The following is a 17,437-nucleotide window of genomic DNA, read 5'->3' on the forward strand; positions in this document are numbered from 1 at the left end:
AGTTACGTCAATGCAGCCAAGGCCCCCACAGCCTTTTGAGGGAAGCTGGTGTGTGGGCAGCAGTGTGAGAGGGCTCCCAAGGCCCAGCCTGTTCTTGTCTCGCTGCCCGGGGAGGTGGGGAGGGGGTGGCAGATGAACAGGCACCATGAGAGCCCCCCAGTGAGCAGGGGGGCCTGTCCTCGCTTCTCCCTGTCGGGGTGGATGTGATGCTGCCCCTGGAGATCTCTCTGCCGAGAGGTATCCGAGGGGGGAAGATAAACTTACAACGTAAAATTAAAGCAGTAGCTGTAGAGAGAGAAATCATACCTGAGAAAAAGGTACACACTGGAAAGAAAAGGGGGGTGTAAGTACTGTATGCTGAAAGTAACGTGTTTAAATGGAGAGGCTGCATTTTAAAATAGGTGGAATTGAGGCTAGCCAGTGGTCACAGCACGTGGCCATTTGGGGACGGAGGGGCCCCGCGGCCTTTCCGGGACTGTCTCGGTGGCATTGGAGTGAACCAGAACTCCCCCATGGCTGGTATGCTGGGTGTGTGTTTGTGGGGGGGGGGGGGAGAGGGGCTGGGGAGCGGGCCCTGTGGGGACGGGGAGGGGGCTGAGGCTCCTCCTGCTTCCTTCCACCCAGGTTCCTGTGTGGGACGGTGAATGATTTCGTGGCCGACGTCGGCAAGGCGTACCAGAGGGCGGCCGACAACAAGCAGGAGGCGGACACCATGGCTCGGAAGGCAAGTGCCGGCCAGCCCTGCAAGCAGCCCCCGAGCGGGCTTTGCAGATGGGTGCAGAGGGATGCTGGGCTGGGCAGGGCAGGCCCTGGTGTGCCCTGGCTCCTGCCTTCTCACCGGGGCCCCATCTCTCTCTCTCTCTCTCGCCTCCCAGTGTGCCATGCTGAACGAGAAGCTGGACTCCCTGGTCCGTGAGCTGAACGAAGAGTCGCAGGCCATCGTGGTCCCCGAAGGCAGCTCTCCCGCGGCCCTGCCCAGCCCCGAAGACCCAGAGGAGAGCAAGGAGGCCCCCTTCCACCCCAGCCCCGTGCCCAGGATCTTCAAGTCCAAGGAGCAGCTCATGTTGAGGGCCAACAGTCTGAAGAAGGCCCTCCGGCAGATCATCGAGCAGGCCGAGAAAGGTGACCTGCCTTCAGGGAACGGCTCACACACACACACCCCCAACGTGCTGCAAATCTCTTCCTCCTCTGGGCTCAGCCTCGTGTCAAGCCGGAAGTTAACACACACGGACATAGGAAGCGGCCTCTCGCAGAGTCAGACCCCTGGTCCTTCTTGCCCCGGGTTCCCTGCTCTGACTGGCAGCTGTGCCTCGGTCTACTCCGGCCAGGCCCTCCTGGTGCTCCCTCCCTGAACCCGGAGGCTTCCGGCTCAAAAGGACTGGGCACGGGTTTCTCCCGGCTTTGCCCTGCCAGGCTCCTCTTTGGCACTGTGGCTTTCCCCAGGCACGAGCACTGTCTCTGCCCCCCTCTCCCCACGTGGGCGGGCAGCCAGTCTCCCATGATGAGGGGACTGGACTCAGGGATATGTGGTGCTAGTCTGCCAAATTTGGGGGTGGGGAGGGAAGCTTTGGAGGCAGCCGCCTGGAGAAGCTCCCCGCCGACTTTTTGTTGCTCCTCCGTTGCAGCTGTGGATGAGCAGAACAAGCAGACGCAGGCCTACCGCAGCCTCTCCGTTGCCGGCAAAAAGGACAGTGGCGAGGACTTGGCCAAAGAGACAGAGACGCTGAGTAAGGCGCTTCCCATGTGGCTCGGAGGGGGGGGAGGCAGAGGCGCCAGGAGCAGTTGGAGGGGTCTGACTGGGGGGATCGGGGGGTGGGGAACGGCCTGCAGGGCCAGGGGTGCTCCGTGGTGGGAGAACTGACACCATGCAGGTGTGCCCATCTCGGAATCTGGATCAGGGCTGCACAACTCCGGCTCTCCCGGAAGCTCTTCACACCCAGCTTCTAGTTCGGCTCTTCTCCGGAATGGAGGGTGTGTGTTCAGATATCAGCCAAATTTACCCCAACATCCCTGCAAACTATTGGGGAGCACTTCACACACTATTTGGGTATCTCAGTGCTTGTTGGAGTGTAAAGTTGTGCTGTCGATTTGGTGTCGACTCCCGGCAACCACAGAGCCCTGTGGTTGTCTTTGGTAGAATACAGGAGGGGTTTTCCATTGCCTCTTCCCGTGCAGTAGGAGATGATACCTTTCAGCATCTTCCTATGTCGCTGCTGCTCAGTATAGGTGTTTCCCATAGAGTGTAGCCTGATTTATATCCAGAGGGTTGTTTTTTAAAAAAAAAATCTACTTTTTGTGTCGGGTTTTTTGGATGGCTCCATCAGAGGCATGATGCCTCTAAATACCAGTTGCAGGGGAGCAACAGCAGGAGAGAGGGCGTGCCCTCACCCCCTGCCTGTGGGCTTCTCAGAAGCATCTGGTGGGCCACTGTTTGAAACAGGACGCTGAACTAGATGGGCCTTGGGCCTGATCCAGCAGGGTTCCTCTTCTGTTCTTAACTTTGAACTCGCAGTAAAGCCTTGCAGAAAATCCACGGTAAAGCCTGCTGTCTGGGAAAGCTACTAGAGATGTTGGACTACAACTCTCATCACCCCTGACTATTGGCCACTGTGGATGATGGGAGTTGTAGTCCATAAACAGCTGGAGGGCCGAAGTTGTGCAGACACAATTGAGGTGAAGGCTGCAGTGAGAGCAGGACAGCCCTTCCCTGGTTTCCTCTACTCAGATGCTGTCAGGGATATCTCCTTGGGAGCAGGAATGTTTTGGGATTGGTCCCTGTTCTGTGGAATTTCCTCCCCACTCCATACTCCTTCAGGCCCTAGGCTCTTCCAGAAAGCTTTTGTCTTCAGTGGGCCCGGTTGCTTCTGAGGCTGGCCTCTGCTTCTGCTGTCTCTCTTGGCTAAGCGGTTCAAGGTTCCTGTTGGGTTTTAGTGCTCATGACCCTTAGGATGGCTTCATGGCTGCATTTCATGCTTGGTTCGTTACTGCTTTGCTAGATGGTTTTCATATTTTGTTGCTGTCTGCTTTGGACTCTCTTTTGATGAAACTCTTGAAAATCAATCAGTGAAAGATGGCTGGCTGCTCCCACCTTAGGGGGAGGCCAGGGCTGCAAGGGGGCAGCTGAACCGGCTTCTTTCCTTGCTCCAGAATCCCGACGGGACACTGTCATCTCCACCACTTCGTCCATCATCCTGGACAGACCTGACAGCTTCAGCACTGTCCACTTTGCAGAGGATCCTGGAGCCATGTGAGTGAGCCCTTTGGAAGGGGGGAGATGTGAACACCCCTGGCGTTGCTAGTGCTTTGGAGCAGAGCGGAGGAACTTCATCTTCCAGAAAGCCCTGAGCCTTTTGGAAGGGCAGTAAAATTATTATTAATAATAATAATAATAATCTGAAGCTGAAGCCCTTTCCACTTTGTTAAAGCTACACAAATGATCCATTCAGAGGAAGACTTTAGGAACATGCTTAAATGCCTGATACTGAATATCACTCATTGTTGTTGGTATTTATGAAGAATGTGGCCCACCACCACTACCGCAACACACACACACACACACACACACACACACACACACACACACACACACCCCCTTGGTATTGATTTTACATTTTAAAACATCCAGCATTCGTGTTTGTGGCTTGTTGTGATGTAAATTAGGGGAAAACCCACGGCCACATTTTACCTTTTCACCATGTAGCAACCAGAAGGAGTTATCAGATATTTAAGCTTAGTCCATCACATGATCAGGGGCAAAGTACTTGGCCAGCTTCCAGACTGGCTGGACAGGACAATCTGGACAGATGATGCCCGCTTGTGGAGAAGGATGTCTCAACAGAGCTCACCTATTTCCAGTGACCTTGAAATGCCTGGCCTGGGATGTTCCGTGAGCATCCTGCATCGAGGCCGATGAACATTGATCTGGAAGGTGGCCAGTGCGCCACCACGTAATGGTAGTCTGCCTTTAGAGGTCTGCCAGTAACTTCCTTTGCAGCCAGTCAGAAGTGGGTGTGGCTTCATGGTTTCACAGCCCACACACCTCTCTCCCCCTCAACCCACTTGGCAGTCCTGCCCCAAAGCCATTTCCTAGCCTTGCCGGGTGCTGGAGAGGCGGCTGCATTAAAAGGATGGTGAGCATTTTGTATTCTGATGGCATTTTGCTGGTTCTGCTTCAGTGATTGTTTCTGAACGATTTCCTCTCCTCTCATCTACTGGTTTCAGACAATTCTCCGAAAGATGCGTCATGAATAATTATTTCGGCATTGGCTTAGATGCGAAGATCTCTCTGGAATTCAACAACAAACGGGATGAGCATCCCAAAAAGTGCAGGTATGTTCAAGAGCTCCTCCCTGACACACACACACACACACGCACACACACACAGACGTGACATGCTCGAAAACGCAGCCCTGTGTATTCTGACGTGGAGGTGCTCCTGGGCTGTCCATGCGCAAGGACTGCCCTTCTCCACTTGCATGAAGGTCAGATGCCTCGGCTGGTGCATGTCGTCTTAAGACCATGTTCTTCTTGCTCTTCCTCACACTCTGATATGCACACAAAGCAAGCCTCTTTGCAAGTGATTAAGCAGAGTTTCTCCTCCACAACAGTTTCCTCTTGTATGATGCCAAATGTCCACTAACCCGGAACGTCGGGAGTAGTTTGGAAAAGAGGTGGCTATGGGGAGACATGGTAGAGGCATATAAAGTTATGCCTGGAGTAGAGAGAGTGGACAGAGAGAAATATTTGTCCCTCTCTCACAACACTAGAACCAGGGGTCATCCCATGAAACTGAAGGCCAAGAAATTTAGGACCGACAAAAGGAAGTTTTGTTGTAAACCACCCAGAGGTTTGCGTTTTGGGCGGTATACAGATGTGTTAGTTAAGTCCTTTTGCACATAGCACGTAATTAATCTATGGGATTCTCTGCCATAGGATGAGGTGATGGCCACCAACTTGGATGGCTCTAAAAAGGGCTTGGACAAATTCGTGGAGGAGAGGTCTATCAATGGCTACTACTCTGAGGGCTATAGGGCCACCTCCAGCCTCAGAGGCGGGATGCCTCTCAATACCAGTTGCAGGGGAGCAATAGCAAGAGAGAGGGCATGCCCTCACCTCCTGCCTGTGGGCTTCGCAGAGGCATCTGGTGGGCCACTGTGTGAAGCAGGATGCTGGGCTAGATGGGCTTCCTTGGGCCTGATCCCGCAGGGCTATTACATGGCTCCTGTGCTCCCAGCCTGAGGGGCCTCTCCTCTACTTGTGGCCCACACTCAAGTCAGGATGGAGGGGCCTAAACTGAGTGTTGGGGTGTGCTGTCGATGGAGGATCCCTGCCATAGGGCAGAGGGTGGACTTTGCAGACCAAAGAGCCGCTGCCTTACTAGCCCTTGAAGGCTGAGCACGAGAAGGCCGGGTGTTCCCTTGCAGGCTGGGAGAAACCGTTGCCGTCTCCACTGTGCAGATGTTCAGGCACAAAAAGCAAAGAGGATACAGCCTTCCCCTCAAAACTGCCACTATGCTAGAAACGGCTTTGAATGCAAGAGCTGATTGAGACGCCTGTGATTGGAGGGCTTTTCTGTTCTGGCGGAGCCCTCTGCATTCTTACAAACACCCAGGCAATTAGGGCTCGAGGGTGGAGGTTCTGCCTTACGCTGCACCCTTCATTCAAGGACTATGTGCACACTTTTGTTAATTAGGCCTCCTGTTGGGAGCCTCGGGGTGCGAGGAAACGAGGCCGAAAGGCCTGCTGAGCCCAGGGCAATCACAGCAGAAGCTGCACGGAGATGGCAATCGGGAAGGAGCGTTCTGCAGAGGGGAAGCTGGGAGGCCCCTCCTGTTAACCTGGAGCCCTGGGAGAGAGCTTGAGAGTGCTGCTTAATTATGCTTAATTGCATGCCCTCCAAAAGTTCTCGTGAGACATGAAGGAGGCTGCTGAAGAGAGATTATTAAGGGGCTTTTCAGTGGCAAAGGGGACCAGAACGGTGCCGGGTGCAGAAAAGGGCAGCCAGAAGTGGGTTAAATCTGGTAACCCGATCCTGTAGTCCAGGGCTTTTCAACTTTGGGTCCCCGGATGTTGTTGGACTACAAGTCCCATCATCCCTAGCCACAATGGCTAAAGGACATGGGAGTTGTAATCCAGCAACGTTTGGTTGAGAAGCCCAGCTGTAGTCTGTTGTGCAAGACAAAATGTCAAGAGGACAAGACAAGACTCGTGCATGGCCTCATATGCCTTGGATGTGGAAGGAAGAAGGGCGTGGTCTATGCAGGATGGTTGAGTGGTGAATGCAGCTATAGCGGATTAAAGCCTTTGTCTCAGAGCAAGCTCACGTGAGAGAAAGAAATGCTGAATCATCCTTGTTGAGCTGCCTAGCTAGTTTTCTCCTAAAACTATTCTGTATTACTGATAGGTTCAAAATGCTGCCGCCACCACCCCTTTTGTCTACAGAAACTCTTTGGACTTGGGGTGGGATAACCCAGGAAAAAAAAACTCTCTTAATTTGGCTCTTGGACAAATACAAAAATCTTCCATGTGCTAGCCTACACATGGTGAGAAAACTGATAGTTGCTGAACACTTGAGGATGTGTTTGCACCAGAGAAATCCCCCTTTGCCCGCCCCCCTTTTCCTGAGTTAAAAACCAATTCAGAGAGGCTTGTAAAAAGAAAAGAACTAAAAAAAAATTTATTCAAATACTGCAGACGGCTTCCATCTGAGGCTTTCTCATCTTTTAAGTACAGTTAAGAATACTTAGTAGGGTTACAAAAATAGGTTGCCTTAATGCACACTTAAATGTTGAGAGTCTTTTGCAACGCGCTAGGTAGGATGGGTGTAGGCTAGTGTTTCTTATTTTAATTATGTTACAGGTAAGCAATAATAGAACCAGTATCAGGATTATGCAAACGCACACACGCAAAGAAATACAAGTTTCTAAAGCAAAATCTGACTAACAAACAAACTGTTCCCTATGCCGAATTACATTTTCCTTGAACTCACCCAATTCCTGAGGAGAATCAAGCTTCCTACAATCATTTCTTTTAAGGATCTACAGAGTTATTCCATGAGAGAAAACTCCATGCTGGCTTCAACCATGAGGGAGCAAAACTCTATTGCCCCTCAGTAAGCCTTTCCGCATCCACTTCTCTCCAACAAAGACCGCTGTTCTTGTTCCCAGAATTCCCAGCACTTGCTTTCTAGGTCCCACCCACCTGGTGTACTGATTGGCTGCCCTGGAGTTCACCAGTGTGTCAGTCAAGACAAGGGTTCACTCCCTGTTAACTCTTTAGGGGGAGGGTAGTCTGATCACTACAGCAGCAGCATTGGACTGTTTAGAAAACCCCTTTAGAGGGAGACACCCTTCTGAACACTAAGCCTGTAGAGTTTAAAGGCACCTTTCAAAGCAGTGATTCTCTTATATTTAGCAGGGGGAGAGCAACTGGCCCTCTCCACTCCCAGCACAGCATCCCTTCAGTGGCTGTTGCTGGGGTCAGGGAATCTCCTCCTCCAGCTGTTGCTGGGGTTTCCCTTCTGCTTCTTCATAGACTGTAAACTCTTTGGGGACAGGCACAAAAGGCAAAGGGAATCCTCTTCTTTTTTTATAAACTGCTTGGAGAGCTTTTAGTTGGAAAGTGGTTCATAAATAGCAGCAGCAGCAGCAGCCACCCCTGGATTCCCTGAGCATCTCCTTCCCTGAGCATCTCCTTCCCTTTGTCCTCTTTGCAGCAGCCGCACCAAGAACATGATGTGGTATGGCGTCCTGGGGACGAAGGAGTTACTCCAGAGGACCTACAAGAACTTGGAGCAGCGTGTTCAGCTGGAGGTAGCTGCTGGCGACATCTAGAGGGCAGGCGTGAAACGGCCTGCTTGCAAACATCCCGGTTTATCTAAAATAGCAAGCAGCATCCCTTAAGCATGAAGTTACACCACGCTTGCTGCAGAATTTTTAAAAATTAACCTGGCATGATTGGATGCCACAAAAGCAGCCAGTGAGTGCTTTGGGGTGTCTTTTCAAATTGCTCAATTAGCAAGGGCCGAAGGTGCCCTTCCAGTTCACCCCAGCTCTTTCCTGCTCTGCGGTACAGCTGGATGCTTTCGCATTCTGCCCAACCACCATCTGGCTTTTGGCCACTTTCTCTGGGGGTTCCTGCAGAGAGCATCTCTGGCCCTTCCGTCTCCACCATTCCCTTTGCTTCCTTCCAGTGTGACGGAGTGCCCATCTCCCTGCCCAGCTTGCAGGGCATCGCCGTGCTCAACATCCCCAGCTATGCAGGTGGCATCAACTTCTGGGGAGGCACCAAGGAGGATAACGTGAGTGATGGGCCGGGGCTCCTTGGGGCCAAACTGATTGCCTTTGTGTCTGGTTTCCTCGAACCATTCCTTTCCTTGCTTAAGTGAAAGAGGCCTCCCTTTTCCTCATCCCCACTTGGTGTGGCAGGGAGGGGGCGGGAGTTGGACTCCACGCTGTGGGCCTTGCCCCCGTCTTCTCTGGCCTCCTTGGCAGCCCCTTTCAGGGTGGGAAATGTCTCGGTAATACTGCAGGCGGGGATTCAGGGGGAGCCCTTCTAGGTCCTGGAGGATTTATAAGCTGGTGTCTCTTTCAGAACTTTGGGGCTCCTTCCTTTGACGACAAGAAGCTGGAGGTGGTGGCTGTCTTTGGCAGCATCCAGATGGCCGTGTCGCGGGTCATCAAACTGCAGCATCACCGCATTGCCCAGGTAAGGATGGTGCCCAGCTGGCTCCACGCTTGCCGAACTGTCTGAGGAGTGGCTCAGTGGTAGCCCAAATGAGGCAGGGCAGAGGGCTGCCTCTGGGCCTCCTCCAACACCCCTTTCTCCTCCCCTTGTGCCCGCTTACCAGTGCCGGATGGTGAAGATCACGATTCGGGGAGACGAGGGAGTCCCAGTGCAGGTGGACGGGGAAGCCTGGATCCAGCCTCCCGGCATGATCAAAATCCAGCATAAGAACCGTGCTCAGATGCTGACCAGAGACAGGGTGAGGAGAAGCAAGCAGTGGGCCCTGGCCGTGGAAGGACTGGAGGTTTTCCAAAGAGAGGCTGAGAGGCTGCCTGTTGGGGGTGCCGTAGGGGTTTCCTGCACTGAGCAGAGGCTTGGACTAGGGGCCCTCAAGGCCCTCTAGAGCAGGGATTCTCAACATTGGGTCCCCAGATGTTATTGGACTTCAACTCCCATAATCCCCAGCCAAAGGCCACTGGGCCTGGGGATTATGGGAGTTGAAGTCCAATAACATCTGGGGACCCAGCATTGAGAATCCCTGCTCTAGAGGGCCTAAAAGGCTGTGATTCCATAGGTAGTGCCATTTTGGCCTGCACCTGCTGGCCTGTGGGCTTCTTCGAGAGCACAGGAGTCTGTTTCAGCTAAGCTAAAGTCAGAGAGGATCTGTAGCTCAGCGGTAAAAGCTCTGCTTTGCATGCAGAAGGTCCCAGGTTCAATCCTTGGCATCTCCAGCTAAAAGGGATCTCAGCAGGCATTAGGAGCAGAAAAGAGGGATTGGGATTTGAGAAAGCTTAAGCTTACACATTGTGGGCTTAGTTTTGGTTGTCAACTTGTTAGCGCAGATCAACAGAGTAGACTCAGAACATTTTGTGGCAGACAGAGAGCTCTGGGCGATTCTGGGATGTGGGTTTTCGGGGGACAAGTTTGGTCGCCTCCTGGGCCCTGCCTTGGGCTGGCTTTGTTGCCACAGTGGCGGAGGGCTTGTGCTCCGTGTTTCCCTGCACGCTGCTGAAGTTGCACAGCAGGCTGTCCGCCGTGGGTGTCCTCCTGGAGGGGGGACGGTCACGGCCATTGTGTGTGTCCCTGCAGGCCTTTGAGAGCACCCTCAAGTCGTGGGAGGACAAGCAGAAGGGGGAGAGCTACCGGGCCACATCCCGCCCCCGCCTCAGCTCCCAGCAGTCCATGGAGTACCTGACAGATGAGGAGTACGGCCAGATGCAGCAGCTGGCTCAGGCCACAGAAACCCTCATCAGCAGGTACGGGCTCTGCCCGCTCCTTGGGGTGAGGGGAGCCGGAACCAGGAAGGATGCCAAGGAGCCTTCTCTCCGGCAGCTTGACCAAGCGGGAAGCACTGGGGCAGAGAGGCTCCCCACTCCTGGCTGGGTCTCCCTGCGAGTAACTGGCCGGCTCCTTCCCTTGCTCCTTTGCAGGATCCGTGAGGCTGCCAAGACCCGCAGAGCCATAGAGCAGGAGCTGGCCCATGCTGTGAATGGCAGTTCCCTGGCCCTGAGCGAGGCCCTGCCCAGCAGGAGCAGCAGCCCTGAGGTGAGCTGAGCACCACCAGGTAGGACTTGAAGCTGGCCCCGTGGGGTGGGGCGGAGAATCACGGCGGCTTTCCGTTTCAGGGCTTGGTCTCCAGCCCGGGTCACTTAGGAACGTCGGGAACTGCCACATACTGAGTCAGACCATTGGTGCATCTAGGTCAGGATTGTCTACCCAGACTGGCAGCAGCTTCTCCAGGGTTGCAGGCAGGAGTCTCTCTCAGCACCATCTTGGAAATGCTGCTAGGGAGGGAACTTGGGACCTCCTGCATGCAAGCATGCAGGAGCTCTTCCCAGAGTAGTTCCATTCCCCTAAGGGGAATATCTTCCAGTGCTCACACATGTTGTCTCCCATTCAAATGCAAACCAGGGTGGACCCTGCTTAGCGAAGGGGACATTTTATGTTTGCCGCCACAAGCCCAGCTCTCCTCAGCTAGTCCTCAAGGTGCCTTGTTCTGTGGACTTTGGGACATTATCCGGGGGTGTGTGTGAGAGAGAGATTAGCAAGACCCAGAGGCATCTGGTGTAGGCCTTCTGCTTGCCCTGAGACCTAGAAGGGTGGGCTAACCCACCTGCACTGAGAGACAGTTTATGCAGCAGAACTGAGTGACAAACCTTTTCCTGAACTGCTCCACTTAAACGCTTCCCCGTCTAAAAATAGTCCTGTGCACATCAGGGAGAGAAGTCCAGCCCTGCATTTTTCCTGACACACTCTATTTATGTGTGCCGGGGGGCGGGGGGAGCTTATGAAGTTGTGGGGAAAGAATCTTCAGACATGGAGCGCCTGCCTGAAAGGGTGAAACCCAAGAAAAGCTTCATGGATCCCAGCACTGCTGTGGTGATGAGATTCTGCAATTCAGTAACTTTTTGTTATTGCTTGCGGGTCGAAGTCGCCGGTGCAAAACCTCTAAGGTTGTTTTGTTTTTCATTTACAAAGCACAAAACACATTTCTGGTTTTAAGAAAGTAAAATCCATCTAGGGTCCGTCCCCCCCCCCCGACATTGTCCCCAGTTAATTTTTTTTTAAGTAAAAGTTGTTAAAAAGGAATCCACTTTTTTTTTTTTAAGGTTGCAAGCCTTTTGGGACAGGGAACCATCTTATTCATTTAATTATATCTCTATGTAATTCATTTAATTATATCTCTATGCTTTGAGAACTTTTGTTGGAGAGTGCTATATAAATATTGGTAGTTATAGTTGGTACTGGTACAACACACTCCCAGGTTCAACCCTTGGCAGCATCTCCAGGAAGGGCTGGAAAAAGCCCTGCCTGGATCCTTGGAGAGTTGTTGCCAGTTTGTGTTGGCAGTGTTGAGCTGGGCAGAGCAATGGTCTGACTCAGTAGAAAGCAGCTTCCTAACACCTATACCCGCCAACATTTCATGGACGAAAATAGGGACCTGCTGGACATCTGCTGCAATGCCGAAACAACCAGAAAGAGTCTTTTAGCACTTCCATAACGAATGATCAGCGTTGCTTTGTCAAAAGGCAGAAGAAGGAAAAGCCCCCAGGAGAGCACTTTCTTTGCATGCAGAAGGTCCCAGGTTAAGAACCTAAGAACAGCCCTGCTGGATCAGGCCCAAGGAGGCCCATCTAGTCCAGCATCCTGTTTCCCACAGTGGCCCACCAATCTCCATTTAGGGGAGATGCTTAATTCTTCGTTTTGCAGCCTCCCCGCTTCAAAAGACTGTCGTATTTTTCAAGGGTTGGGGAGTATTTTATTCCACTGCCAACTTATAACAACAGATATGCAAACGTTGTAGGCACGAGCTGCTGTTAGAAGCAAAGAACAGAATAATAAGAGCCGCTCTCTTTTATGAGGAGAGCCCTTTTCTCATCCCTTTTCCTACCTCTATGGCTTTGAGAATCCTTTTGTGAAACGTGGGTTCGGATTCTGAGGGGAGAGCCAAGAGGACGATCAAGAGGCTCCGGCAGAGGCTGAAGGCAGCGCGGGGTGTGGGTGTGTGTGCTGGGGCAGGGGCAGGGGCAGATTAAGCTTTTTGCCGCCCGTGGGCAAATACCCGCAGAAGCCCCAAAGGGACTGAAAACAGCCCAGCCTGTCATTTGGAAGGCAGCTGGGCCCATGGGACTAGGAGCTCATGACACCATCTCCGCCGTAGATTTGCTGCCCCTCAAAATTTGCTGCCGTAGGCAAGTGCCTATATTGCCTATGCATCAATCCACCCCTGCCTAGGTGTGGTGAATCAGCCAGGGAGGCCTGCCAGGTGCCCCTTGGATTTGCCCTTGCCTTCCCATCCATCTCTCTGGGGTCCTGGCTCTGGGCTTGAGGCCAACACGTCTTGGCCCACAGCAGGCGTTTCCTGGGATGCAAAGCACCCGGCTTCAGCGCCATGTCCTCCGAGACCCCTGCTTGCTCCTGCAGCCCCCCAACCCTACCCCACCACCAACTTTCCTTCCTGCTAAGGTCACATGCGTCACAATCTGGGCGCCAGGAGAGGCGAGGAGGAGCTCAGGGGTCCTGTTGGAGGGGGCATTTGCCTTCTTCCCGGGGCTCACCTTGGTTGCTAACAGCCGTGTGTCTCTTTCTCTCCCCGCCACCTTCCCATCCCTGTTTCCCCCCCCAGTTTCTGAGCAGAAGCACGGCTGTGGAAGTGTCAGTGAGCGTGAAGGCCCTCTACACAGAAACCCGGGCTTTCTTGGAAGGGAAACTGGTACGTGCAGGACTGAGAGTGACAGTTGTGCAGCTGGGGGTGATGAGAGTTGTAGTCACCCAGCAGCTGGACAGCCTCAGCCCCCCACCCCACCCCACTTTAGAACCTGGAGAACCCAACCCATAGAGATAAAAGAACAAGAGTAACTCACGCTGGGGGTGTCTGGCGATGAGCCTTTCCGGTTTCTCAGGCACTTCTCTCCCTCTCTCCCCCGCCCCCTCTCCTGGGGCAGGACTGAAAGTTGCCCCCAGAAAACAAAAGAGAAATACAGGATTCTTAGCAAAGCAATGACTGAGCTGGAATGTCACTCCTACCCACAAAACTCCCAAGATATAGCAACATGCTCTTGCTAACTCAGACCTTTATTTCATGTGTAAAGGTGTGCTGCTGTTGTGTTTTAGCTTTAAAATTCCATTGCCAGTAACACAGTCTATTATTCCAATATTTCAGGTTGTGGCGAGGGGAGGTGGTCTTGTCAGAGCCCTGGAGTATCATTCATTGTTGATACTGCTGGTTGGAGGCAGGCTTCCGGTTGTTTTGAATTTCCGGCTCCAAATCTCCTGTACAAAACCATCCCCCTCTGCCCACTAAAATAGCCTGAATCCAATGCTCACTTGCATGAAGAAGCTTTGTGCTCTATGGATTTGCATTCAGAGGCCTTGCACTTTAAATGCTTAAAAAAAAAAATTCCCCCCACCCATATCTAGACCTGGGAGCACTGAGCTCCTTTCTTTGCTGCTACCTTTTGTTTCTGGACACACTGATATTCTCTGCTCTGAAGCATATGCCCAGCCTCTCTGTACAGTGGGCCTTCTCTGGTGCTTCGCCATCAAGGAGTGGGAGACCCAGATCTTGGGGAAAGAGAATTACAATCCTTCCTCTCTGTTCAACAGCAGTTGGACTCCCCCCAGCAAGAGGAAGTTCTCCGGCATACCCTGAATGCCGTCAGCCAAGAACTGCAGAAACTTGCCGATATCCACTGGATGGCGCCCATCATCAACTCTGCTGAGGAGGTGGGTACCCCACGGAGGCAAGGGCTACATGGAGGAGGAACAGAGGAGGAGTAGCAGGAGAGAGGGCGTGCCCCCCTCACCTCTTGCCTGTGGGCTTCCCAGAAGAAGCTGGTGGGCCACTGTGGGAAACAGGAGGCTGGACTAGATGGGCTTGGGCCGGATCCGGCAGGGCTGTTCTTATGTCACAGGTGCTGCAGGTGGTGGTTGTGAGAGTGGTGCCTTTCAGGGGAGAAAAGGAGGCGTTTGGGAACACACAGGAATGGGTTTCATCAGCTTTGGAAAGTTAGCAGAGTAAGAGAGAGGCCAAATCATTCACAAAGCTCCGAAGCATTGCTGGGTTATTGTCCCCACCTCACCCCATTCTCTAAGCAGCCTTCCTCCTCCTCCTCCTCCTCCTCCTCTTCCTCTTCTTTCCCCCTTAGGGCATCCACCAGGAGATCTCTGGGAGTGGCAGCAAGGGCAGCCTGAAGCTGCGGATCAACCTGGCGAAGCCCAAGAAGGAGAAGGAGAAGGAGAAACTCCAGAAACAGAAATCCAGCGGCCTCACAGCAGGTAAAGGGCACCAGTGTCAAGAGCTGCTTGCAGGAAGGAAGACCCTCCCCCACCCCCCGACACCCACCCACACACCAGGCCAGGCAGCAAGGGGGCTGTGAGAGAGGCTGCCCCACCAGCGGCACTGCCCAGTCCAAACGTTGTGTCCCGGGGTATCATGGAAGGTGTCGGACCTCTTTGCTCATGGGCAGCTACATCTGCAGCAGTGTGGCAAGAGAACGTGGGTTGCACCTTTTGGGGGCCTGTAAGCTGTGCGTAGCTCTCCCTGCCCCGCCAGCACAGTGTAGTGGTTCGAGTATTGGACTAGGACTGGGAAGACGCAAGTTCAAATCCCCCATTCAGCCCTGAAACTCATTGGGCCAGTCACTTCTCTCTCAGCCCAACGGCTTGTGTTTCTTGGGTGCCCTCATGGATGACAAACTCTACCGCGAGGAGGGGATGCCAGTCACGTCTCGGGGCGGGCAGCCTCAAAGCAAACCTTGGTCTGGAAGTTTTCCCTGTGTGTTGTGGGAAGTGGTGTCTAGTGGCTGGAGGGTGGGCCCAGGAAAGTTCAGAATCTGCGGGTCGTGTGTTGGCTCACAGAGCAGTCCCTGCAGCCTCTCTTATATTTGCACCAGTATCCACAGGGGGTCGGGCGGGCAAGGAGGGGCTTGGCTTGGCTCTTGGTGTTCCAGCTTCCCCCCCCCCACCCCGCTTGCTTCGGCTCCTGCCCTGTTCTGCCTACCCCTGCCTGGCCCTCCCCTGCCTGCCTGCCTGCCCCCGCCTCCCAAATGGCCCCTGCCCTGCGCCTCTGCCTTGCCTGCTGCTGAATCGACCCTCTTCTGATTTACCTTTTGCCAGTGGACAACTGGGGCCCTGAGGAGGTGGCCGCCTGGCTGGAGGCGCTTGATTTAGGGGAGTACAGAGAGATTTTTGCACGCCACGACATCCAGGGCTCCGAGCTGATCCTGCTGGAGAGAAGAGACTTGAAGGTACTTCCCTGGCCCACTCCTGCCACCACCCCCGCCGGCCCCAGGGGCTGCTTGCAGCTGCTTGTGTGGTGTGGATGTGGCTGGGTCCTTGCCTGGTGCTGCCTGGGCTGTGCTGCCTTGATTTCTCCGCTGTGCAAGTTGCTGTGCAGGGACTGGGCTGTAGGCCTTGGCCAGGAGTGCAGTTTTGGGCCCTCCAGCCATTTTGTTTGTTTCGTTTGGTTTGTTTGGTTTGTTTCGTTTCGTTTGGTTTGTTTGTTTTGTTCGTTTCGTTCATTTCGTTTGTTTCGTTTCGTTCGTTTCGTTCGTTTCGTTCACAGACCTCCGGATATGTGTGTCTCCACACATACATCCAAGTCCCTGACTATTGTGGCTGGGGATTATGGGAGTTGTAGTCCAACAACGGCAAAAGTTGTGCGCTCCTGGCCTTGCAGGGGACGCTGGGAACCTGGGTGTTTGAGCACATCTAGGCAAACCACCTCCCTCCCCACCCACTCACAGTGTCCTTCAAATTATTTTAGAGGTCCCGACTACACTTGTGTTCCCTCTGCTGTTCCTTTCACCCAGGGGCCCTTAAGCTTTTTGGACCTATGGACCCCTCCCCATCCCCCCGCCCAGACCCTCTCATATTATCCATGGACTACCCCATATATATGATACTTCCATAAGGCTCCAGCTCAGGACTATTCCGAAGAACTCTCTTCTGGCTCACCAGGAAGCAAATTAAATCCAGTGCAACAGAGATTTTCCGTGGATCTCCAGGACCTACCCCTAGGGTTGCCGACCGTCCTTCATTATGTGGGACGTTTCTCATTTCAGGGATGAAATATTGGTCCCTATAGGGACACCATTTGTCCCTCATTTTGGTGGCGGAACAAGCAGCTTCTTATTTTGGGAAGTTTTTAGTTGAAAAGTGATATAATTTGAATATGTTCTAAATAATAACAATGCTGGCATTATTCAACAGCGTATAATTCAATTACATATATGTCATTGATATTCAGGCTGTTGATTGCCACTGCATGCACCTTCTACCCCCCCCCCCCCCGACAGCCCCCCCCCCCAAAAAAACTTGTGTCCCTCATTCTGGCAATGAAATGTTGGCAACCCTACCTACCCCCTAGGTCCCAGATGGAAAGGAGAGCTGGTCTTGTGGTAGCAAGCATGACTTGTCCCCTTAGCTAAGCAGGGTCCACCCTGGTTGCATTTGAATGGGAGACTTGATGTGTGAGCTCTGCAAGATATTCCCCTCAAGGGATGGAACCACTCTGGGAAGAGCAGAAGGTTTCAAGCTCCCTCCCTGGCAGCGTCTCCAAGATAGGGCTGAGAGAGAGATTCCTGCCTGCAACCTTGGAGAAGCCGCTGCCAGTCTGTGAAGACAATACTAAGCTGGATAGACCAATGGTCTGACTCGGTATGTGGCAGCTTCCTATGTTCCTATGGAGAAGCCCTGCTTTAACCCCAAGATTCTTCCCATCAGAGTTGCATGATGCCAGGGCTCCACCTGCTGGTGGCTGAACCCCACTTTGTGCTGCAGGGTGGTTAGTGGCATGCATTTCAGCCCTGTGTTGGATTGGATTGGGGCTGCAACCTTTGGCCAATTGATAGGTTAGATTAATTGGTTGTAAACCTTTTCAGCCCTATAGCATGTTTGAAAAGGCATTAGGGTGTTCTCACGACCAGAAACCTCCCGCCCTAGTTTGGAAGCTGTACGTGCCCCCATTTTCTGCTTGTTGCAAGTTTAAAAACAAGGTTGAGGCTCCATCAGTGACCGTGTGCTAAGCAGCAGCTGAGTCAGATCCTGGCTCCTTCCTACTCAGCAGCTGTACCCAGCTCTTTAAGGAGGTAGGAGGAAAAGCTCCGACCTTGTATTTGAGTTGCAACGAGCAGAAAACGGAGGTGCACAGAGCTCCCCAAATAAGATAGGAGGCTTCTACCATCCTGTTCATCATCATGTGAACGAACCT

General features: G+C 53.1%; 1 protein-coding gene across 6 annotated transcripts in view; it reads left to right on the forward strand.

Moving 5' to 3' along the window:
• Positions 1-17,437, forward strand: part of LOC128335414 (diacylglycerol kinase delta-like) — a 56,259-nt gene that overhangs the window by 34,301 nt on the left and 4,521 nt on the right. For 3 of the 6 annotated variants that reach the window (XM_053273601.1, XM_053273604.1, XM_053273607.1), the window contains 15 exons: positions 625-724; positions 876-1,122; positions 1,626-1,727; positions 3,148-3,247; positions 4,222-4,329; positions 7,715-7,811; positions 8,192-8,299; positions 8,593-8,706; positions 8,849-8,983; positions 9,814-9,980; positions 10,155-10,269; positions 12,851-12,937; positions 13,831-13,950; positions 14,373-14,502; positions 15,343-15,473. In XM_053273601.1, coding sequence (XP_053129576.1) covers positions 625-724; positions 876-1,122; positions 1,626-1,727; positions 3,148-3,247; positions 4,222-4,329; positions 7,715-7,811; positions 8,192-8,299; positions 8,593-8,706; positions 8,849-8,983; positions 9,814-9,980; positions 10,155-10,269; positions 12,851-12,937; positions 13,831-13,950; positions 14,373-14,502; positions 15,343-15,473 — 1,861 coding nt within the window. The remainder of the gene's footprint in view (positions 1-624; positions 725-875; positions 1,123-1,625; positions 1,728-3,147; positions 3,248-4,221; positions 4,330-7,714; positions 7,812-8,191; positions 8,300-8,592; positions 8,707-8,848; positions 8,984-9,813; positions 9,981-10,154; positions 10,270-12,850; positions 12,938-13,830; positions 13,951-14,372; positions 14,503-15,342; positions 15,474-17,437) is intronic. The other 3 variants (XM_053273602.1, XM_053273603.1, XM_053273606.1) reach the window with 3 other exon arrangements.

Source organism: Hemicordylus capensis, chromosome 11 (assembly GCF_027244095.1).
Source record: "Hemicordylus capensis ecotype Gifberg chromosome 11, rHemCap1.1.pri, whole genome shotgun sequence".
NCBI classification, from domain to species: Eukaryota; Metazoa; Chordata; class Lepidosauria; order Squamata; family Cordylidae; genus Hemicordylus; species Hemicordylus capensis.